The 24,440-nt window shown below is 41.3% G+C and overlaps 1 protein-coding gene across 2 annotated transcripts in view; it reads left to right on the forward strand.

The window, feature by feature from the left end:
* Nucleotides 1–24,440, forward strand: part of KHDRBS3 (KH RNA binding domain containing, signal transduction associated 3) — a 162,921-nt gene that overhangs the window by 70,849 nt on the left and 67,632 nt on the right. For both annotated transcript variants that reach the window (XR_009534071.1, XM_060115848.1), the window contains exons 3-5: nucleotides 3,512–3,628; nucleotides 10,027–10,173; nucleotides 15,914–16,053. Coding sequence is in view for 1 of the 2 variants with exons in the window: in XM_060115848.1 (XP_059971831.1) it covers nucleotides 3,512–3,628; nucleotides 10,027–10,173; nucleotides 15,914–16,053 (404 nt within the window). In the remaining variant the exon portion in view is untranslated. The remainder of the gene's footprint in view (nucleotides 1–3,511; nucleotides 3,629–10,026; nucleotides 10,174–15,913; nucleotides 16,054–24,440) is intronic.

Genomic DNA, 24,440 nt, shown 5'->3' on the forward strand with positions numbered 1-24,440 from the left:
GCAGAAGTGCTTCCGAGGGTCAAGATGCGCGTTTGTATACTTTTTGTGAGCAAAAGACTAATAGAAGTTAAATGGAGAAAGAAAACTGCAGATAAAATACTCTTCCTTCTTATATGGAATCTTGTGGTTTTATGTTTTATCAAGTGACTTTGAGTAAATCATATCATTCTGTGGACTTCAGTTTCCTCAGTATGAAATTAGATGTTTGGATCGGATGTTTTCTAAGGTCTCTTAATTTTTATTAATTGGGAGATATTTAACTGTTACAGACGTGATATAAATATGGTTGTTTGAATACAAATTAATTTTTATGCTATCCTTGAAACCTGCTAAAATGAATATAAGTGAATTAAAAAGGCAGTGATCTGTGAAGATAAGAATGGGAGTGTGAGACAACAAGGGACAAACGATGTTAGTAAAATCCGGTGCTGCACTGTATTTACAACAGCCAGGACACGGAAGCAACCTAAGTGTCCATCCACAGAGGAATGGATAAAGAAGATGTGGCACGTATATACAGTGGAATCTTACTCAGCCATAAAAAGAAACGAAATTGAGTTATTTGTAGTCAGGTGGATGGACCTAGAGTCTGTCATACAGAGTGAAGTAAGTCAGAAAGAGAAAGACAAATACCGTATGCTAACACATATATATGGAATCTAAAAAACAAACAAAAAAGGTTCTGAAGAACCTAGGGGCAGGACAGGAATAAAGACGCAGACGTAGAAAATGGACTTGAGGACACGGTGGCAGGGGAAGGGTAAGCTGGGATGAAGTGAGAAAGTGGCATGGACATATATACACTACCAAACGTAAAATAGATAGCTAGTGGGAAGCAGCCGCATGGCACAGGGAGATCAGCTCGGTGCTTTGTGACCACCTAGAGGGGTGGGATAGGGAGGGTAGGAGGGAGAGAGACGCAAGAGGGAAGAGATATGGGAACATATGTATATGTATAGCTGATTCACTTTGTGATACAGCAGAAACTAACACACCATTGTAAAGCAATTATACTCCAATAAAGATGTTTGAAAAAAAGAAAAAAAAATTTGGTGGCTGCAAAATACATGGATAAATGGTAATGACTTTCTCTGGTAAAGACCAGAGAAAGCAGAATCCTGAGCTTGCAGGGCAAGAGAAAGCCAACCAGAAACGTGCCTGTCAGTGTGGGAAAACCTCGAGAAGACTTGGGAATTGTAGATACCAGTTAGCTGCGTGTGAATTTATGGGGTGGAACTGACAAGAGGGAACTTGGTGTAAAGTGTGCATGGAAGTAGTTAGACCCCTGGATCCTCTCCCCAGCTGAGAAACCCAGGCGTCTGCCCTTCTGAACCTAGCAACAGACGAGAGATTTCCTGAAGAGTTTGAATAAGAGAAACTTTAGGTTCTGAGACCCAGATGGATACAGCTGAGGGCTGCAGTGAGATGCCACACTGAAAATGTGGGAATTATTTCCTTTAAATAGAGGTGTGTGTGCTTCATAACGGGATTCTTCGTATTCTGGCAGCCAGGCTTATATACCTCCTCCTAGGAAGTTGGGGAATTCCTATTCAGGGAAATGCCTAGCCCAAGGAAAAAGAAATACAGATATTGATATTTGAGTAGCTTTGGGTGAGAAAACTGGGCTGCCGTGTTGCAGTGAATTGTTATGTCCAGTTGTCAGATTGCATGTATGAAAGCAGAACATCCAGTTAGCCTGTTAGAGCCTCAGTTTAAAATTTTTAGAAACAAATAGCAGAGGATTACCAGTCACGTGACGAAAGGCCATAGTGTAGCAAGAAACAGAGTCTCAGAACGTGGAAGGTAAGGGGGATCTGTGGGAAGAAGCAGGCTCTGTGAGCTCTGTGGCGTCCGGGAGGGGACAGCTACCGCCACTGACGCCTCAGGAGGATAAGAATTTGTATCACTTCCATGAAATGTCTCCAAAGTGCCATAAGGAAGGGACAGATATAAGAAAATGCTGTTAGTAGTGAAACATGTGGTGGCAGAAATGAGAGAATCAGTAGATACGTATGAAACGTAATTAAATCCCCCAGAAAGTAAGACAGAGAGAGGTGAAGGAGAGAGGAAAAATCAGAGAAACTTAGAGATCCAACTCAGGAGGCCCAATATCCAATAGTAGGATTTCCAGAAAGATAAAGCAGAGAAAACAGGGAACAAGAATGAGGGAAGGTGGGTTGAGACATTGATTCCCCCCTCCCACCTTGTAGTGTTATTTGATATTTTAAACTCTGTAGACCTCACTTCTATATTTTTAAAGTAATTTACTTAAAATTAAATTTAAAAAAGCAAAAAAAAGATGACATGTAAAGGTTAAAGATAGATCATTTAGTTTTTGTTGAAGACCGATAAAATTAAAAGTGGGCAAGGAAAAAATACCATTTTGATTTTTTAAAAGTACATATTTCAGGAAAATTACTTTAATTACCATAGTTAGAGACATGATGAACGATTTTCTCTTAAAAATAGCAACAGCACAGCAGTGGCATGGCTCATGGAAGGTGGCTGGTATCACAGCAGCACCTACATGAGTTTGTGATCAAGAATCCTGCCAAAGAGAACAGTTTCTCTCGTGGTAACTAGGGCTGACTTTCTATTTGGAAGCAAGAAGAATTCATAATTATTGGAAGGCTTTTAGAAGTTGTGTGAAATTCCTGTCAATAATTATTTCATTCAGTTGTATGTATTTATTCTCTATTAATGTGCTAAGCATTGTTCTAAATGATTTGATTGTGTTGACCCAGTTAATCCTCAAAATACCCTGCAAGGGGAGGTCCTGTTGCCGTTCATCATTCCCACTTTACAGATGAGGAAACCAATGTCTAGTGACCCCGAGCCCAGGGTCACTCAGCAGGAAAATGGAAAAGCCAGGTTTTACAACCATGGCAGTCTATCCTCAGAGTCCATAGTACCCTTAATTAATTCACTGCTACTCTGCATGCTGAATAAAGAACCCTCCGCATCCAGGCTAAATAGATAGGTGGATTTTGTCATAAAGCTTTGGTCAGCCACTGAAGGCATAGCACTCATCTAGGCCAGTGCACTCAGTGTTTGATTAACCGAGGCTTAAGTGCTGACCAGGTAGAAGAACCCAGACACTCCATGGTGACCAGTTTAGTGCACATTATAGGACACTTGGTGTTGTTTTTCCTTACCAACAGTCTAGTTCCAGCACTGTTCGTGGTTGATACTGAATGTGTGCTGAAATTGTCAGGATGGCAACTAAGGAATTCTGGGAATTATCTTCATTTATTGATACAATTTGTAAAATACAGCCATCACTGAAGTGATTTGGTAGAAAGAAATACATCTTTGTTTGTTTGTTTGTTTGTTTTAGCCCTGTTTTATGTGGTTTGTGAGAAACATAGGGTGACGCATGTAGCAGGAACTTAAATACTTGTCACTAGTCAATGATGTGTAGCATACTGACTGCAGTGTTTCCTAAAATTCAAGAAATAAATTATTTTCCTCAGATATGAATGTTACAAATTTGTTGTTTTGTTTCTCCTAGTTCAACTTTGTGGGAAAACTTTTGGGGCCACGTGGCAATTCTCTGAAGCGCTTACAAGAAGAAACCTTGACAAAAATGTCCATCCTTGGAAAAGGCTCCATGAGAGACAAGGCAAAGGTAATACTTATTATAAACAATGGCTACTTTTTTAGTCAAGTTATATAATGTACTTTTAGATCATCCATGGTATTAGTATATATGATATAAAAGCTAACTAGGACCTCAAATGAAATTATGTGAAAATGCTATATATAGTGATACATTTGTGATACTATTTAGAAAATTCAGTCACTGTGGCCAGTTTCAGAATATACAGTATCTTAAACCAAAATCTATAACTATTATTTTTATTTATAGAGTGAAATTGTAGCACCTGTGCTTTTGATTCTAGAAGCAATACCTTCTAGAAAGTACAGTGGTATTGAAATTATCATGAAGAGAAATAAAAGTTATCTATAGTCTCACCATCACTGTTTGCATTTTAGATTAGTACTTTCAGGTCTTTTTTTCTACGCCTGTGTTTCATATTGTTGACTTTATAAAGTATATGCTTTTATTTGCTCTTTTTGCCTTTCTTTTGATATCCTATGCATTTTACCAAGTTAAAATTGATTGTTAATGTTTTATTAATTACTTCCTATTCTAACACATAGTTGTTCTTCGTGCATTTATTTACATAACTGCCTCCTCTTCTAAATAAGCTAAAATTACTGAGTTATTTTTATTGATCACTTTCTTAAATATACCAATTCTGAAAGGAATTTTCACATTTCATAGTGTGCTGTCGCTTATGTTGTTCTATGATTACTTCGTTGTTCTCATTATTAAAAGATTTATATTACAGAGAACAAAATCCACATTGAGTGATCACTTTCCATGAAATGATTGTGTCAGACAAAAAAGTTATTTAGACAAAATCCAGCCTCCTCACAAAAAAGTCCATTTAACAATAGCTTTTATAATTTAAAAAAAAGGTCACCATTCGTTTATTGAACAGCCACTGTGAGTCAGGCACTCTGTGAGACATTTTACATGCATTACTCCATGTTATCCTTGGAAAAATGATGACAGATACATAATATTTTCCTTAGTTTATGTAAGAAAAGTGAGATTCAGAGAAACTAAATATATTATTGGGTTAATCAGGGAAGTTCATTATATTATTTGACTAAAACATGGCTATATGTCAGACTCATATGGGATGCTGTTTAAAAATATAGAATCCTGGACTTCCCTGGCGGTCCAGTGGTTAAGATTCTGCGCTTCCACTGCAGGGGGCATGGGTTCGATCCCTGGTCGGGGAACTAAGATCCCGCATGCTGCGCAGTGTGGCCCAAAAAGAAAAAAAAAAAAAAAAAAAAAAATATATATATATATATATATATATATATATATATATATGTATGTATGTATGTGTGTGTGTGTGTGTGTGTGTATAGAGAGAGAGTGAGTGAGTGAGTCCCATGCACCAACCTGTTTAGGGTGAAACCTCAAAATGAATTTCCAGTAGGTGTTTAAAAGATTCTAATGCATGGCCAGGTTAGGTTGACTGCTCACTAAACATCACTGTCTCAAATGATGTTACTCTGATTCCCTGACTCATCTATTCTGGCAGTAGGAGCAAGTGGAACTATGTATTGGTCAGTTGGTCAGAAATTATCTGTATCTTGTTGGAAAGTATCCCATCCTTGCTGCTATCTTAATGAAGTTTTCAGGAAGGCCATCTGGTAATGAGGTCCATGATATGACCAGTGAAGCCCATAGACTCTGTGCTGCTCTTGTTTGTTACTAAGGGAGTTCCTTGGTGAGAAGCAACATTTTGTGCTATGGCGGCAGTGATCAGGGCCCCCAAAGATCCTTTTACAGGTAGAAAGGAAGCAGGGAAGGCAAGTCTTTAGCCAGATTATGTGTCCAAAAATAGCAAGTGCCTGGCTGTGCGTTTAATGAAAGGAATCCTAAATAGCATCAGCTTGCTAGCAGGGCTGCGTGGTCCTCCCAGATCATGTTGCCATTTTAAGGGCTGGTGGGTCTCTGCTGCTGGCGTATAAGACAGTCAGCAGTGGCAGTCCTGGAATCCTTTTTGAGGGGAATCCGTGTGGTGGAGTAACGCATAACCGCTGTCCCTGTGAGGGTGGGATGAACTGGGAGATTGGGATTGACGTATACACTCTACTACATATAAAATAGGTAACTAATGAGAACCTACTGTATAGCACAGGGAACTCTACTCAGTGCTCTGTGGTGACCTAATGAATGGAAAGGAAACCAAAAAAAGAGTGGATATATGTATACATATAACTGATTCACTTTGCTGTACAGCAGAAACTAACACAACATTGTGAAGCAACTGTACCCCACTAAAAATTAAAACAAACAAACAAACAAAACAAGACCTCTTTCCCTGTCACCATAGGTACTTTGTTCATGAGTCCTCTGAGTGGCAGTGAGGCGGCTGGGGAATGAGGCGCTTTGACCTCTGCTGCAGTGGGTCCCCTTGGCTGCCTGGTCACGAGTGTGGGCTCTGCCCCACACGGGGCTCCCTGTTCTTACACACTCGGGCCTCTTCCCAGACCACTTACCACCCCTTCACTCATCCTCTCATTTCTGTGTCCTTGACCACATGGGTCAGCAAGTCAATAGGGGGATTCTGCAAGTGGCTGATCATTTACATCCCATCAGGACACCTAGAAACCGAGTAAGTAGCATAGTCCATTGGGCCCGCTGTCAAGGGCCTAGGAGCAGAAGTCCTTCACCTCTTGACCCCTTAAACCCCACTTCCATCAGTGGCCTTCAGTGGGGCAGCATTTGCTTAGAGCCAAGCCTGTGAATCTCAAACTGCGTGAGTATTTCTTCATCTCAGTGTGCAATCATTCCTTATTGGGAAGACTGGGAGGAAGTGTCCAGTGCATACACACCAGGAGACGTCACAGTTTCTGTACTCACTCAGCCTTCTCCTCTAGATTTAGCCTAGCTCTTTTGTTCTCTGCATCCCTGGGGCAAGCAGGGATCTGATCTCAGGCCAGGAGGTGATAAAGGGTAGCAGTGGTAAAGCATGAGAATTGTCATCTCCTTTCAGGGAACTACCTTGGCCGTTCGAGGCAGGCTTCTGCCAGCGTGGAAGGCTCAGTGGGACTTCAGCGTTCGTATACTCAGGAGTTATTTGAATCTTTCCAAATGTTGCCAGTCCAGCTCTCAGATTTTCACTGTCCTCTGGACACCGTCCTAAGTCTCCCATAGCGATGACCAGGCAACGTGCTGGTCGTTAGCACACGCCTGAGCTCTGCTTGGTCTGTTGACTCCATCGGCCTGTGGCCATAAGCAGTAAAACCTTCTGGGATACTTCTGGCTCTTTGGGCCTTGAACTGATAATGCCAAGTGCTGAGTCTGTCATTTCCTTCTTCAAGTTCTTCAATACAGTAGAAACAGCCCCTTTCACCCCACCCGGCCCACCATGTCTCCTTCTCACCCGTCATACTGTGCCAGGTGGTCCATCAGTTACACCTTCAAAAGCATTTCACTGACAGTAACCACAGGTGATAATTTAAGTAGACAGGTGTCCCATCTGCTGTATCGTAATCAGATGCTCACTGCCTGAACTCTTGAATACTGATTTCAGTTGATCCTTTTTACTAATTTTTAGTCTACAGAAAATTCTCAGTCAACAGTGTTTATTTCTAAAGAGATTTCCATTCCATAGTATTAAAATCTCATCCTTTTAGATATTCAAGGTGTTCACCATTTAAATTCTAATGTGAACGTAATTCATTTTCTTTTTGTATTTGCTGCACTGATGATATTATAGGGGTCATTACTGACATGTATCAGGTGGTTGTGTAGCATAATAATCACCATAATGCTACGGTCTGTGGAGCCTTCAGTTTGTGCAAACATGCTAGACGTTTTGCCCACCTCATCTATGTTATAGAATAATAGAATAATTAATACTGTTGTTAGGTAATAATAGTTATCATTACTGTATTTATCATTGAGTGCTTATTACGTGGTAGGCATAATTCTAAAGACGTCTTGTGTCTTCCAAATTACTACAATTCCTTTATTACTAATAACTCCTTTATTACTAATAATGACTGTTATAATCACTCCTTTATTACTACAACAACCCTTTGAGCAGTAGGTACTACACTATTATTATCCATTTTAAAATCACCTCTTCAAGATGAGGATAAAGTAATGTGACCAGTTGTTGGATGTGGGGTTTGAAAGCAGCACTTCAAACACAGTCTGTGTTCTTCCCCGACCACTGCATTGCCTCTCGTCATTAACCCAAGACGTAACCCAGTCAACACTGCTCCGTCTGTGGAGCTGCATGACAGCTGTGGTCATGGTAACAAGGCCTTCCTGTTCCAGCTTAGGTTTGTCATAGCAAAGGAGAATGTTCGCCTATGAATCAACAATTATGATCTCTCATCAAAAGCATTAGTTTGGTGTATATTAGAAAAAGATAAGAAATGTTCATTTCAGTAGTTCGAACTACTGTGCATAGAATCCAGTTTCTAAAACTTCAGCTGTGAAAGGCAGAGTCAGATCAAATGATTGAAAATGTTCTGATTAGAACAAGAACTAGTCCACCGTTGGCATGAAAGAATAGTCATTTTCTTTTTTTTTAAATTTATTTATTTTTGGCTGCGTTGGGTCTTTGTTGCTGCGCGTGGGCTTTCTCTAGTTGTGGCGAGCGGGGGCTACTCTTCGTTGCGGTGTGCAGGCTTCTCATTGCGGTGGCTTCTCTTACTGCGGAGCACGGGCTCTAGGCATGCGGGCTTCAGTAGTTGTGGCGCACGGGCTTCAGTAGTTGTGGCTCACGGGCTCTAGAGCGCAGGCTCAGTAGTTGTGGCACACAGGCTTAGTTGCCCCGCGGCATGTGGGATCTTCCCGGACCAGGGCTCAAACCCGTGTCCCCTGCATCAGCAGGCGGATTCTTAACCACTGCGCCACCAGGGAAGCCCCGATAGTCCTTTTCATACTTGACAAATTTTGAAGGAAATGCGTAGGATATTATGGTAGTTTATGTTTGCTCTCCCTTCAAATATATTTTTCTTCTTTTCTTTCAGTTTCTGGCCCACTTTCCATAAATGTGAAGGAGACTAGCATTTACTGAGTGCCTGCCACGTAGAAGGCAGTATCCTGGGCACTATATATACTGTCTCCTGGGCCAGGCCTTTACACAAGCTGCCTTTTTAGTCTTCTCAGTGGACCTACATTAATATACATATGTTAACATCAAATTGATTTTGCAAACTAAGTGTTGGATTACATATAATCTGTTCAAACTCACACACACAGCTGGTGACCACCATGGCTAAAATTCAGGTTTATCTAACTCTAAATCCCCTGCCCTTTTCATGCTCTATATTTTGATCTGTCTTTTCTTTGTAAAAATTCAGATTAATTAAGTAACAAAAGTTGAAGCCTTAAGGGGTGAAGTCAAGGGTGTGTGTGCCTCCTTGTCCTCTTGGCTAATTTTGGAATCAACAGGTGCTATTGCCAGGAATCCCTGGGTTCTCTCTCTTACGGGGTGGGTTTCTTGGAGAGGCTGGAAGGTTTCCTTCCTTTTAGAAGTCACTCTAGGTATAGGTTCCTACTCATCTTAATCTCTCTGTCTGATTTTAATGTTGAGAACAAAGACTATTTGAGAAAGACAAAGAATCAGATTCTGTAATTGCTACTCTAACAAAGGCTTGTTAGAAAAAGATAATGGAGCAAAGTTAGTGGTCCCTTAATGATCTGCGGTTTTTTGCCCCCTGAATTTCATTATATCCACCAAAATTTTTTTAAACGTTTCTCATAACCATATAAAATCCTATAACAAAAATTTTCATTTATTCTATTCATTGTTTTATTCTGTATCGATATAGTACCTGGCATGTAGAAATGTTTTTTGTATGAATGAGCAAATGAACATAGAAATGAATAAATAGTATTTACCTATTCATTCAAAAATATTTGTTGAGCATCTACTGTCTACCAAGCACTTTTCTAGACAAGGAGCATGCAGCACCAGACAAGACAATCATGGGTTCTGCTCCATGGTGATCACCTTAAGTGAGAAAAATTAGAAAATGGACGAGCAAAAAGTAAGGCATTTTAGATAGTGGTAAATGCTTTGTGACAGCTCAGGGGCACACAGGGTAGCCAGTGCAGAAGTGAGCTTGGTTGCTTGGCCAGTCTGAGGAACACAAAGCGGTTCTCTGGAGCGCCTGGAGGGGTTGGGCCGGGGAGTCTGCGGAGCCCATGGCCTTGGGGAGATGGCCTCAGGACTCCTGGGCCAGAGGCAGTTCTTGAGACACCTCCCACAGCAGCAGGAAGCCTTTGGGGTTTCCATAAAGGCCTGGGGACAGCAAGATCAGATTTATGTTTTAAACTTTCTTCCTTAGGTGATGTTTGCTGTTGGGTGAACCTTTTGGGATAACCACGTGCCAGATAAGCTTGGGTAGTTTTTATTTTCTTTTTCTTTTCTTACAGTGACACCCTTTTAAACATGATTTTTCTTTTTTCAGGAAGAAGAGTTGAGGAAAAGTGGAGAAGCAAAGTACTTCCACCTCAATGATGATCTCCATGTTCTGATTGAAGTGTTTGCCCCGCCAGCAGAAGCCTATGCCCGGATGGGACATGCTCTGGAGGAAATCAAAAAGTTCCTCATTCCTGTTAGTACAGTTTTTCTTGATAGTTAATTTGTACTTTAAAGTCCTCCCTTTGTTTTAATCCTTGACAGTTCTTATCAGTGATTGTTATTTGCATAGCGCTTTGTCTGTTACAGTGTCCCTGTGAATTACTTGGCATCATTCCTTCTTTACCTGTGAGGCCAGGGATTTCTAAAGAGATTAGGTAATACTGCAAGAAAGTTGAAGAGCACAGTCACTGGTGTGCCTTTGGGGTCTCAGGCCCTGAGCCTTGCTGTGACACTCAGTCACCTCACAAATTCGTTGCTCTCGAGCGCGAGCTCGTTGGTGCGGTCCACGTGCCGAGCGCTGTGCTCGGTGTTGGTGTGTCGCCTGAGTAAGCGCAGCCCCGCAGGAGGCTTGTGTGGTTTAGGGGAGCGGAAGCATGTGGTTTCTGTGCAGCGTGAGGAATGCGTGAAGGTGACGGAGCAGCGGGCACAGAGAGGAAGGCACTGTGCGGGGGTTTATGTTTTGTTAACAGTTGATGGTCTTTTTTAATCCTTTTCAGACACCCCGACATTGCTGAGAATGTGATAATTTAAAGAGAATATGTCCCTATTTCCATTACAAAAGTTAATTTCGGTCTTTTGTATAATTTGCATGTTCTAGATTTAAAAAACAAACTTGAACACGTTGGCTCTTCAGACAGTTTGTTTCAGAGAAACTGTCGCATCTGCCAAACAGCTGTCTGGGATAAGACTGTTCAGCGATTCCCAGTGGTGTAGTAGATTGACTTACCTGCTGTAGCATGTGTCATGATGATGTTACCTGTGAGGAAGACTGTCATATGTATAGGGAAAGGACGTCTTAAATCATGATTGTCTTGGAAGAGCCAGGGCGTAAGACTATATTAAGTGTTTTAATTTGCGAGCTTAACAGAGTTTTCATTAGTTCCCTCAAGCCAGTGTGATGATCCTATTATTCATTTAGTTTAAAAACAGAGTTTTTGAGTGCCCTCTATTTGATAGACACATGTGCACTAAGAAAAGACATGGCCCCTGCCCTTATGGAGTTTATATAATGGGAGAGACAGGTAAGAATCAGATATTTATAAAAATGACTTTAAAATTGTAACTCGGACAAGACCAAAGAGAGGTTTAATGTCCTTGTGGTCATTCAGCATGGACGAGGGAGTGCCGGCTTAGCCAAGTAGGGCAGACTCTGTTCTCCAAAGGTAGCAACAGCCGCCCTCCCACCCCATCACTTCACACTCTTCCACCAAGAGGTAGGCTCCAACTTCTTTCACCTTGAGTCTGAGCTGGCCAGAAAACTCTCTGCCTGACCCAAGGTCGCAAAGAATTTCTGCTGTGTTTTCTTCTTAATGTTTTATGGTATTAGCTCTTGCACTGAACTCTATGATCCACTTGAAGTTACTTTTTGTGTATGTGTTAGATTAGGATCTAAATATATCTTTTTCTATGTAGATATCCAGTTGTCCCAGCACCATATGTTAAAAAGACAATTCTGTCCCTATTGAATTGCCTTGGCACTATTGTTGAAGATTAACTGAATATAAACGTATGAATTTATTTCAGAATTCTCCGTTCTGTTCCATTGATTGATATACCTGTCCTTACGCCAGTACCATACTCTTAATTACTTCAGCCTTATAGCAAATTTTGAAGTCCAGGTTGTGTAAGTTCTGCAACTTTGTTCTTCTTTTTCAAAATTGTTTTGGTCTCCTTTCTTCAAAATTACGTGAACATCCTTCACTGGTTTTCACGGCTTTCCCCATCCTAGTGGAACTTATGCATCATCTGGGCTGGGGAGGAGGGGGTGGGAGCACTCCCAGACAAGATTGCCACAGACTCCCACTCTTCTTTCCAGAGTCCTGAAGTGGTTGTTTTTAACTGTTTGGTCAGCTTTTATTGTTGCTTTTTATGGAAAGGCTTTGTTGAGCTCCTTGCTTAGTTATCCTGAAAGTCCTGTGCTCTCTCATAGCCTTTCATTTTTTTTTTTTATTGACTTAGGTTGTTTTGGATCTCTGTCCGTATGAGCATATGTAAAGTTTCATTTCATTCTTTTTAATGTCTGCATAATATTTCATTATATGCGTGTTCCAGAATTTATTTAATTAGTCTTCAAATAATGGACACTTACTTCTTACAGATGATAATTCAAACAGTGATCCCAGGATTAACCTTGGACATAAATATTAGCATATTTGGGCAAATATGTCTGAAGAGTACATCTCTGGCTAGATAGAGAACCCACTGGGTTTTTAATAAATTACTTTTTTTTTTTTTTTTGCTGTACGCGGGCCTCTCACTGCCGCGGCCCCTCCCGCCGCGGAGCACAGGCTCCGGACGCGCAGGCCCAATGGCCATGGCCCACGGGCCCAGCCGCTCCGCGGCACATGGGATCCCCCCGGACCGGGACACAAACCCGCGTCCCCCGCATCGACAGGCAGACCCCCAACCACTGCGCCACCAGGGAAGCCCTAATAAATTACTTTTAATGATTTTATTTTAAGACTTTTTTCCTATTCTCCAGACTAACACATTTAGATAGATCCTAAACTTACTGGCTAGAGAAGTCCCATTTACACATATTTAATTAGAGTTCTAATCAATTTTCTACTCTTCATAATTGGTGACAATGTTGGTGTTAATGTTACAGTAGTTTCACTTTTCAGATGGGGAGTTGAACTGATAATTTACTAATGACTAGTTTAAAATGTAAAATTGTAAAAATGATTTAGTCTGTAAGCTACCATATGTGATTTGGTTTCCCTACTGATCTAAAAACATTATTTCAAAGACCAATAAAATTGTAACTACAGTGTGTATGTCAATAGTGTCTATCTGACATCAGAAGAAACAGTTACCTCACATTTAAAGAAGTTGTCTAAAATCACATAGCTGGTCAGCCTCATTGGGTAAATTCAGGCTTAACCTCAGAGGTGATTGACTCAGATTCCGTTTTTTTGTTTTTTGGGGTTTTTTTCCCCTCCTAATTATACTATCTGCTGTACTGTACTTTTACACAGATGATGTTTAAAATAGGCTTTAATTGTAGTTTTCATGGCACCATTGTAAATCACCTAACTTTACTTAGAGCAATGCTTTTCTTTTTTTTTATTTTTCTTTTTAAATTTTTAATTGTATTTTTGAATAAGTCCTCAGTTATCTTCTTTTCCCATGAATCAGTTTTAACCACATACAATTTTGTGTCGTGCCTCCTAACACTTTTCAACAGGGCCAATATTTAGCATTTAGGTAGCACGTTTTATTTAGAATGTGCTTTACAAATAATTTATTAATCACACATTTTTAGTAAAATGGTAAGGAGCATACTCTTAGTAGGCAGAACCCACCACGGATTCAGGGTTATCTGCTGGGAGCCTGCCCAGGGCCAGCCGTGATGACACACCCTTCTCTGTAATGTGTGGGGCCCCCCTTCCCACTTCTGTATCCATATCTTTAACTTCTGAATTTCCAGTTCCTATGTCTGATTGCTCTAGAAAAGCTCAGTTTTTGTGTGCTATAGACCATTGCAGACTCGACCTGTACAAAATTGTTAAATCATGGTGTCACTTTGTTACTCTCCTTATCTTCCAGAAACCAGTCAGACTTCTTGACTTTGCTCATATACCCCCATATCCAATATTTTACCATTTCTAATAAAATTAGACATTATAAGTAACTCCGTATCTACCTTTCACCATCCTTCCCGCCACTTCCCTACTCCAGGCCATCTTTACCACATACTGGGATTACTTAAGTGCTTCCATCTGGTGTTTCTGCCTCCAGTGTGTTGTTTTTTCCTTTTAATACCTTTATTGAGATATAAATCACACGGTATAAAATTCACTCATATAAAGTATACAGTTCAGTGCCTTTTAGTATATTCACAGAGTTCTGCAACTGTCCCCCTAATCTATGCTGGGCCATTTGTATTACCTCCCAAAATGAACCTTGTAACCAACAGCCGTCACTCCCCATTCTTCTCCCACTTTCGGCAACCACTAATTAGTTTTTGCTCTTTTTACGCAGCTTTTATGGAGATGGAATTCAAATACCATACAGTTTACCCATAAGGTATACAGTTCATTGGATTATTGTATATTCACAGTTTTGTAACCGTGACTACAAACTGGTTTAGATTTTTATCATCCCTCAAAGGAGCTCCATACCCATTAGCAGTCCCTCCCATCTGGCTCCCCTACCTTCTCACACTCCTCTGTCTTACATAGCCACTAATTTCTCTCTCTAGATTTCCCTGGGGTTTTTTGACATTTTGTATAAAACACGTACAGTATGTGTAGTCTTTTGCCCTGACTTCTTTCACTTAACATACTGTTATCAAGGTTCATTCAAGTCGCTTTTTATTGCTGAATAATATTCCATTTTACGATATACCACATTTTATATGTCCACTCATCAGTTGAGGACTTTGGGGATGTTTCTGCTTTGGGGCTATTATGAATAATGCTGCTGTGAACATTCATGCACACATTTTTGCATGAATATATGTTTTCCTTTTCTCGGGTATTACCTAGGACTGGATCTGCCAGGTCATATGGTAACTCTTTGTTCAGCATTTTTGAGGAGCTACTACGTGGTTTTCCGAAGTGGCTGGGCCATTTTACATTGCCACCAGAAAGCTGTAAGGGTTTCAATATCTCTGCAATCTTACCGACATTTGATATTGCTTATCTCTTTGATTACTGCTATCCTAGGGGGTATGTTCGTGGTATTTCATTGTGGTTTTTGTTTGCATTTCCATAATAACTAATAATGTCGAGCTTCTTTTCTTGGGCTTACTTTCTATTTTTCTTAAAGAGAAATGCCTATTCAAATCCTTTATCCTTTCAAAATTAGGTTATGTGTCCTTTTATTATTGAGTTGTAAGAGTTCTTCATGTATTATGAATACAAGTTGCTTATCAGGTAATAGGATTTCAAAATATTTTCTTCTATTTTGTGGGCTGTATTTTCACTTTTTTGATGGTATTTTTGTAGCACAATAGTTTTAAACTTTGACTTGGTCCAATTTGACTGTTTTTTCATTTGTGCTTTTGGTATCTTAGCTAAGAAATCATTATGTAATACAGGATCATGAAGATTTACTTTCATGTCTTCTTTCAAGAGTTTTACAGTTTTAGCTCTTACATTTAGGCCTCTGATCTATTTTGATATAATTTTTGTGTATGGCAAAAAGTAAAGGGCCCATCTTATTTTTTTGATGTGGATATTCATTTGTTACAGCACCATTTGTTAGAGACTATTTGAAAATCAATTGACTATAATTGATAACCGGGCTCTCAATTCTATTTCATTGATCTTTACGTCTATCTTTTAAGGCAGTACCATACATTCTCCATTACTATAGCTTTATAGTAAGTTTTGAAATGAGAACATACCAGTCTTCCAACTTTGTTCTTTTTTCTTTAGATAGTTCTGGCTAAACTAGGCTCTCCATAACTACTAGTTGATTGAGTTGTAAATAGTAATGCCCATATATCAGTTACGTGCCATTTTAATTTTATTATAAATATTTCACTTGGAAAGTATGCACAGCAGAAGGAGATATGGCTGACTGTAGAAAATTCTAGTTTACTGTTTGTTATTTTTCTTTTTACAACAATTTATTGATAAATTTTCATTTCAACAAACTCAAGTCTTGTTTTATGAATTTAACTATTTTCCTTACCTTTTTTTTTCCTATCAAAAATTATTTGCTTCTTGTCCTAAATTCTTTGTTATCTTCTGTCTTTTGTGTAGGACTATAACGATGAAATCAGGCAAGCACAGCTCCAGGAATTAACATATTTGAATGGTGGTTCAGAAAATGCAGATGTACCAGTTGTTCGAGGGAAACCTACCTTGCGTACAAGAGGTGTACCAACCCCAGCAATAACCAGGTAGGTGTGATTAATTGACTTACCTTTTTGTTGTTAGATTAGGGTACCATGGCAACAGTTTTAATGTTTCCTTTATTAACAGGCAAGCGGCTTTACCAGTGTATTGGTACAAAGCCTATAGGAATGCATTCAGGCAATATGGTATCGTATTACGAGGATTCACTGTGGACTGAGGTATTCCTGGGCTTAAATATAACCTGTACCACTTACTAGCTAATGACTGTAGATAAGTTTATTTAATCACCCTCACGTTATTAATCCCCTAGTTCTTTGAATGTTAAGTCATGGCTTTGATGCACAAATAGAGATAGTGGAAGCTTATGTTTCCCCAGTGAGCGCAGACAGTACCAGGCTAGTTCATTGCCGCATCTCCAGTGTTGAACAGTGTCAGGTACCAGGTGAGTGTCCCGATGCTTGTTGTCCTTTTATGCTGTGTAAATGCTCTGTGGTATCTGAAACTCCTAAGCTTGTCCGGGCACACCGAATTTTTATTTCTGTCTCGGAATCATGACTGCTTTTATCATGAAAAATATGTTAATGAATTCATAAGTCAATTGAAGCATACTATAAATTGAGACGTGACTCTCAAACTTAATTGAAAATTATTTTTAATTTTTGCATTTTTGCCCCCAGAAGAGCTCAGTGGAAATTAGTAACACAGACTTTTTTTCACTGGTGACTATATATATTTTTTCAGGTAGAGTTTTGCATGAAGTAATTTAAAATAGGTTTCTTCCATTTATCCAAGTTCACTTGGAGGAATAAAAAGTGAGCCCCCTGCTGAGTGCTGATCGACACGCTGTCAGAGCAGTTACAGACGGGTGTTATTGCAATGGAGAAGGAACACAGATCTGGGCATGGTATCAGGGGGGTTTTCTCTGTAAAAACAGGCTAATAATAATAGGATTGCTGCTGATGATTTAATGAAATAATTTATGTAGCTGTTCAGTAAACGGTAAAGCTCTCTCATTTCCATTTCTCCTGTTAAATAATTTACTTACAGTCGTAGGAAATTATGTATTTGCTATATTCGTTTCCAGTGGCTGTTACAGTGAATTACCACAAGTTTGGTGGCTTTAAGCAATAGAAATTGGTCATAGTTCTGGAGGCTAGATGTCAGAAATCAGCTTTACTGGGCTAAAATCAAGGTACTGACCGCTCTCCCCCTGGAGGCTGTAGGGGGGAATCGCCTTGTTGACCCTCCCAGCTTCTGGTGCCTGTAGGCCGTCCTTGACTTGAGGCCATCGCACTCTGCTCTCTCTCCTTCTTAGCGCTGCCTTCTCGAATCTCCAGTTGCCTCCCTCACGTAGGGATACATGTGATTGTATTTAGAGTCCACCTGGATGATCCAGGATAGTGTTTCCATCTCAGGATTCTTGACCTAATGTCACATCTGCAAAGGCCCTTTTCTCTAAATCAGGCAACATTCACAGAATGAATATCCCTTGGATAGAGAATATAGATGATAGAGCACGTGCAGTGCCATCATTTAGGGGATGCCCTGTTCCTTAGACCAGGTCTTCCATTTTTACTGAAGATAATTTCTAATCTTGTTGTCTCATTTTCAATTAAGTTGAAAGTGTTATGTTATGAATAGACAAAGAAGGCAGAAACTTTCTGTTTTGAGGGAGTGTAGTATCTGGAGAGATACCTCCATCTGCCCAGATGAAAAATTATTCCTCTTGATGACAGCCTATACCCTGCTTGCCATTTTAAGCTTTTCCATTGCCTTGGTAGTGGGTATTTTGGGATAGAATTACCGTTCAGGTCACACTTCAGACCCCGTGGTTCTCTTGTGGAGCAATGGCTGGTTCGTGCTGATCCAACACCTTACGTGGGGCACTTCCGCCTACCACGTGCCAAGGAGCCAGGCACCGCCTTCTTCCCTCCATGTGATTGTGGGCTTGCATGGCACCAGATCGTTCAAATACTCTGTCTTCTACAGTGTGAAATTCATGTTCCTCTAAGAGGCATTCAGTTGCCCTTCTGTATTTTTTCTTAAGACCTCTCTCCCAGTTGGTCTTTGTTCATTACTTTGCCATGTTTCCTGCTAGCGCCTGCCTCCCCCCGACACCGCCACTGGGTTAGAGGGTGTGATCTGCCCTTCCAAACCTTTGTTCACACTGCTCCTGTGTCTGCAAGTCTGTGGTTCCGCTCTCTAACCCTCTCACCTGTTTAAGTCCTACTTGTCTTTACATCCCGAACTGAAACTCACTTTAACAGACACTCGCATTGTGCCTACTGCTGACTGAGTGCTTTCCGAGCACATCACGGATATTAACTAGGTTAAGCCTCGTAACAGCCCTGTGAGGCGGGCACTGTTTTGCTAAAGTCACCATTTCACAAATGAGGAAACCGAGGCCAGAGGAGTCAGTTACTTGCCCCAGTCACTCAGCTGGTCATGTTTAGAGCCTGGCTGGAATGTAGGCAGTCTGGTTCCAGAAACCATGCCTCTCCCTCTCTTTGATCCTTCCCTTCTGTTTTTATCCAGAATCTTTTTTTTTTTTTCATCCACCCATTCTCCCCTTGCAGTTTTTCCATAGAACTTTCATTCTGTCACTTTTCTTATATTTTAATTACAGCACAGTTAATACAAACTACGATGAAAAGACTTATATTTTTACTACTTTTTCTCATCAGATCACATATAGTAACTTGCTAAGTTAATGTCCATCTACCAGAAGAAAAATCAATTAATATGGAAAATAATTAGGATAGAAAATTACAAAAATCCTAAGGGTAAGATTAATACACAAAAAGGTACATGTTATTTTGTAGGGTTGGCAAAATTGGTCTTCAGATTATGCTTTGAGCTTTCTAGTGGCCAAAGCGGAGGAAAATATGGTTTTAGAATTCACAGCATCTGAATGGCTAAAAACAGTCATAAAACAAAAGACAAATGTACTTATTGCAGCCTAGCGCTTTCTAGTCCTGGGACCACTGGATGGTCATAGATAGATCCTTGCTACACCCAGTCCCTCAGTAAGTCATTTTGATTTTAGCTCTAAAATAAGCCTTAAATCTATTTTTCTTTGATCACCTTTTCCACCCTGCACTCCAGCCAGACTGGTCTCCTTTCTGTTCCTTGAACAGGCCAAGCTCGTTCCTTTCCCTGTCCTCTGCCTTCACTCCTCCTCCTCAGAAGGCCTGTCTGCAGTTGCCTGCCTGCCCCTCAGCGTCCTGTTCTCAACACACACAAGCACCATGTCAGAGAAGTCTTTGCTGGTTGCCTTGTTTGAAGTGGCCGCCCCATAACCCAGAAGCCGGCCCACAGCACCCTTCTTGGTTACATGGTAGCATTTATCAAACTGAATTTACCTTTCTGACTTGTTCACTTTTTCATTGGTTACTCCTCAGTATTATGTAAAACCTTAAAGGCACTTGTGTCCCTAATGTTTGGCATATACTCAGTAAATACCTGTTGAGTGAATACAGTACAATCGCAAATTCTTTAGACTCTCCTGATCAGGTGTTGACCATTTACAACATTTTTTGTTAGTGTAGTTCTTGTCGTCACGTGACTAGATTGCCAGGGGATTAGCTCTTTGGCAATGGTCACATGGACAGCAGCACTTTGGAATTTCATAGCAGAACAAGTCATTACTGGAACCTTCATGAATGTTCCCCACTGTTACCACTTCAAAATAGCTTTTTGCTGAAAGATGTAAAGGATCTAAAATTAAATCCTGCAGAAGGGAGAAATAAGTATTTTAATAAAACCTTTTCATTCAGTTTCAAATGAGAGGACTAAACTTACTCCTTTTTTACTTAGGAGATAAGGAAGTTTCTTTACTTCCATTCTGCCCTGTGCAGCCCTGTCATACGTCACCTCCCTAACTCCCCGCACGGACCCCAGCGGAGAACACATCAGGGAAGATTAGGACTGACGCCGCTCCAGGCAAACTCTCTGTTTAGCCCTGTGGTTTTCTCCGTAGGGTCTCCACCACATGTATTGCCTGCCGCCCTGGTGGTCTGGGCAGGACAGTTCTCAGCCCTCAAGGATGCTCCCTTCCTTTCCCCTCTTCAGAACAGCTGGCTGGTTCTGTGTTGCTTCTCCACTGGCCTTGTCTGGCCCATCTGGCCCTTTCCCCAAGTAGCAGGCAGTGTTCTCTCCCTGCATTTGTTACCAGAAAGAGCAGGAAGAAAAAGTGAACAAAGCAGATGAAGCCTGTCTTTCTAAGTAGTAAGTACGCATTCACCAGCATTGGGTGCTGAATGTGGTGGTTTTGTTTCAACTTAGGACATGAAGCCGACCCATTCACGCAGCTTTTATCAGCTTTCATCAGATGGGGAAACTTTTCAGCTACAGTTTCTTTAAAGAGTTTGCCTTCCCCTCATCTCTTCTTTTCTTGGACTGCAACCCCATGTGAGCTCTTACGATTGCACGTCCCAGACTGTATGCCAGGGTGCTGGGGTGCTGCCTTGCACTCACAGGGCCGCCGTGGAGAGTTTACAGTTTCACGGGACCACTGCAGTCACCGGCAGCTTCCAGACACTGCATGAACCATCAGCTTAAGTTAATCATTTATTGTTTTAACACTCGGTCATGCCCCACTGATGTCAGTGACATCATATCTTTGTAAAACCGGCATCTCAGCAGCTGCTGTGATAAATACTAGGTAGCCACAGTTGCTCTGCCTGTTGGGCAGAGCACGTGACTTCCCAAAACCAGGGGATCAGATGGGACTCGGTCACTCTCATTTTCTCATCCACAATGATTTCCACATGGTACCTATTCTCTTTTTAAAATGGATTATGAATAATATCATAAATGCTAAAGATTGTTTTAATGACAGAAAATGATACATTCTTCTCCGCGGTTATGTGAGAAATGTTATCGGGAAAGTTGAATAGTTAATATATGGGCCATAAATATTTCACCAGCATATGATATGATTTATATTATTCTACCAATCTCTATTAAAAAGTCCCTCTTTATCATTAAGGAAAGGCTGGATATAGGAAACTGGTAATATATTTCTTTTTCTACTAGCCAAAATGATAGGGATTTCCAATTTTAAAAACCCATTAATTTGGGGTGTTACGTAAACTATATGATTGCCTCCTGGATTTACCTTCTGAGGACCTCGTACCACCTGACCTGTCAGAACAGTCACTCTCCTCTCCTCTCCTTCCAACTCTCCGTCTACTGCCCATGCCTCTCTTCAAACCCTGACAGTGGTTGACCACACGCGTGCCCCGTGCCCCGGGCGGACACTAGAGGACTTTGCTTGGACACGAGCTTCTCTGCTTCTCCTGCTGTAAGACCTGGACTCTGCCCCTCAGCCCTCGGCATTCACTCCCTTGGGTCCACGTGCTCTCCGAGTGCGTGTTACTGCAGCCACGCTGGACTTGATTGAGGGGAGGCAAAAGGAGAAAAACGTGTGCTTTCTTTTAAAATCACCTTAATATGCGTTGGGAAGGCAATAACTGAGGCAAACGATGTGGCAAACAGCGAGAAAACTTCTGATAAGAACTTGTAACTTAAGTGCAGCCTGGAACAGACACGTGAGAAAAGCTACTGAGCACAGTTCTCCTGCTTACGGTGCATCAGCGCAGCCTGAAGCCGGGTGTGGGTTCCCGGTCCTCCTGTTGACTCCAGTGCCGGCTGAAGGAAGGCTTGGATACCCATCAGGCCAACTGACTTTTCCTAGAATAATGTCAGGCAAGTGCCGCTGACAGGCTGCAGTCCTGTAGGGTGGAAGGAGCCCGTGAGTGTTTCCTGTGCGGTGGGCGTCTCCTCCCCTCCCCTCCCCTCCCCAGCCTGGCTCTTCAGAGGTTTTAATCAATTTTTTTCCTCTCTGGCCATCAGTCAGTTTCTCGTGTTAGGTCATTTAATGTCACACATTTTCCTGAGCTCTTTCTCTGACAAATTGAAGTTGCAGAGATGATGACCAAGTCATTGTCCTGCCATTCTGGGATTTTTAAGGGGAAAGTCAGAGAAACAAGTAGTTACGGCAGAATGGTTGAAATAGAGCACGAGGGATATGAGGAAAAGTGAAGCGGAAGCAGAAACGATAGCATAGATCATCCTGAATGGGGAGCGTGGGTACAAACACACTTAGGATGAAGGTAAAGTCATAAGGCAGGGTAGTGCCAGAGGGAAGTCATCCCACGCAGAGGGGCAAAGGCTTGAAAGCAGGAAAAATGGGGCCATCTGCCTGGAGTTAGGGTGTGGCTATGGGAAAATCAGAGTCACCCCCAGCCCCTCCTAGCTGCGTGGTCTCAGGGAACTTCCCTCGCTAAGCCTAGTTTCTTCGTCTGTAAAATGGAGATAGGACGTTGAGCACACATTAATCCATATCCTACTTAATTTTTTAAATGTCTCATTGAAGCCCAGACTGTGGCATGATTCCTTTTCTGATTACTCAAAGTGATCCCTTACTAAAAATAGAATTCCTGTAGCACAGATATTTGATCAGTCCTTGGGCAAATTGCACATCTCTTCTTAACTCCTTTATTATCAATTTCACTGTCATCACAGAGGAAGAAGACTTGTGCTGCATAGTTCCTGAAGGCAGAAGTAAGGCTGATGCTTAGAAATGATAAAGATTTTTGCTATTTTTGTTTATAAGGAAAAAAAGTAAAAACATGCTAACAATCGGAATTGGAAGACAGTGACAGGCTTCAGAGTGCGGAGCGAGCTCTCTGTCTTCAGGGGGATACGTCCCTGGATGAAACGATAAGTTTCTTATACTTTTAAGAGGGTGGACTCTCTCACACTGTCTTACGTTGTCAGCAGTTTTACTAGTAACCAGTTTGTAACTTGTTGGAGAAGAAACAGATTGCATTGGATTTCTTACAGACTGTGTACAGTGTAGGATAACGTAACACTTACTCAGTCTTTTTTTTTTTTTTTTAATTGCATTGAAGGTTGGATGGTTCGCAGAATAAAGAAAAGAGATAACCGACAGGTTTCATAACAGGTCTCTAACCTCTGGATCCAAGCTCCCCACAGCAGCACTTGAAATGCAGAGTCTCAGTCCCCAGCCTAGGTGTACTGATGCAGACTCTGCCCCGAAACCAGGCCCCAGGTGATGTGCGTGCACAACAAAGTGTGAGAGGAGAAGCACGGCCCTAGACCCGCATTTCAGATGATCTGGAAAGGTGGTCAGAGAGAGCGCTGCCTGAGCCCTCTATTCAGGACTTCTGGGCTCCATCCGCCCCGATGGCTTCTTGTGTTTGTTCTGAGGGATTATGACCATGGGCTGCGTTTACCTCTCCCTTCTGTCCAGCTTCTCATTCCCTTGTCAGCCTCTGGCAAGAAAAAAAAAGTATCTCAGTGATTAAGCTTTCAGAGAGGTGAAGGAACGTTGTCACATGTCTTAGGGATCCTATAGAAAAATAAATTAGCCCTCAGGTCTTTGCTGCATCAAGTGTGGATCCTCGATGGATCTCTGGGAAAGCTTATTCTTACTGTGAGACCGGCTAGACCTTGACACTAGGTCCGGCAGGCACCCCCTCTGTGATCAGCTGTAGGCCTTTCTCTTCCTGAGGCCCAAGTGTCCCCTGTATTTCCCAAGGTCACCCAGCTGATAATGCTGGAGCTAGCTTGAGCTAATTCCACGAAATTCATTGTTTTATCATATACTTTTGCTTCTCATAAAATATACAGACAAAAGCCAAACAATGTGGTATATATACTCTTACTCTATACCACACTGCATCACTGTTGCTAAATGTATGAAATGTACCTAAATGTGCTGCTGCTGAATGGATGAAATGAGCACAAATGCGAGTTGTACCTTCTGTCTTCTCTCTCTCCTCACCCTTCAGTTAGCAGCCAAAAGGACAGTATTCAGGACAGAGTCCAAGTGGAAGTCCACATGATAATGACCACTTACTGAGCTCAGCCTGTTTTAGCTTAGGCACTTGATGTAGTTGTAAACCTCACAGCTGTTCTGCCAGAGCTAGATGTTATTAACTGGACTTGCAGATGGGAAACCCAAGGCTCAGCAGCCCAGTGGTGACAGGCCTAGATTTGAGTACTGAGTGTGGGGGTGCTGGAACCCACGTCACGTGCTTTTCCATCATAGCCTAAAACCTCCTATTAATACATAAACTGAATAATTAGTTCCTAAGTGACAATACAAGAAGTTATTGATCATCCAAAGCACTCTTCCCATGGAAAAAACTTTTCTCAGTTATTTTCACATCTGAGTTTCAAAACCAGAAACCAAGGTCACCCTGCTGAAAAATGCAAACAGAAAGAACCGTTACAGTCACACCCCTTTGCTTATGAAACTTTCTACTCAGATGTGTTATGTTTCTGCTTTTCCCTTATCCCCGTTCTGAGCAGTGTGGCACCCAATCCCATCAGTTTGAATCAACGTTTCAAGTAAAAAATAAGTAAGTCCCCATTGATTGTTGTTATAAATGTCATCCAC

The sequence above is a fragment of the Mesoplodon densirostris genome, chromosome 13 (genome assembly GCF_025265405.1).
Source record: "Mesoplodon densirostris isolate mMesDen1 chromosome 13, mMesDen1 primary haplotype, whole genome shotgun sequence".
Classification (NCBI taxonomy): Eukaryota; Metazoa; Chordata; class Mammalia; order Artiodactyla; family Ziphiidae; genus Mesoplodon; species Mesoplodon densirostris.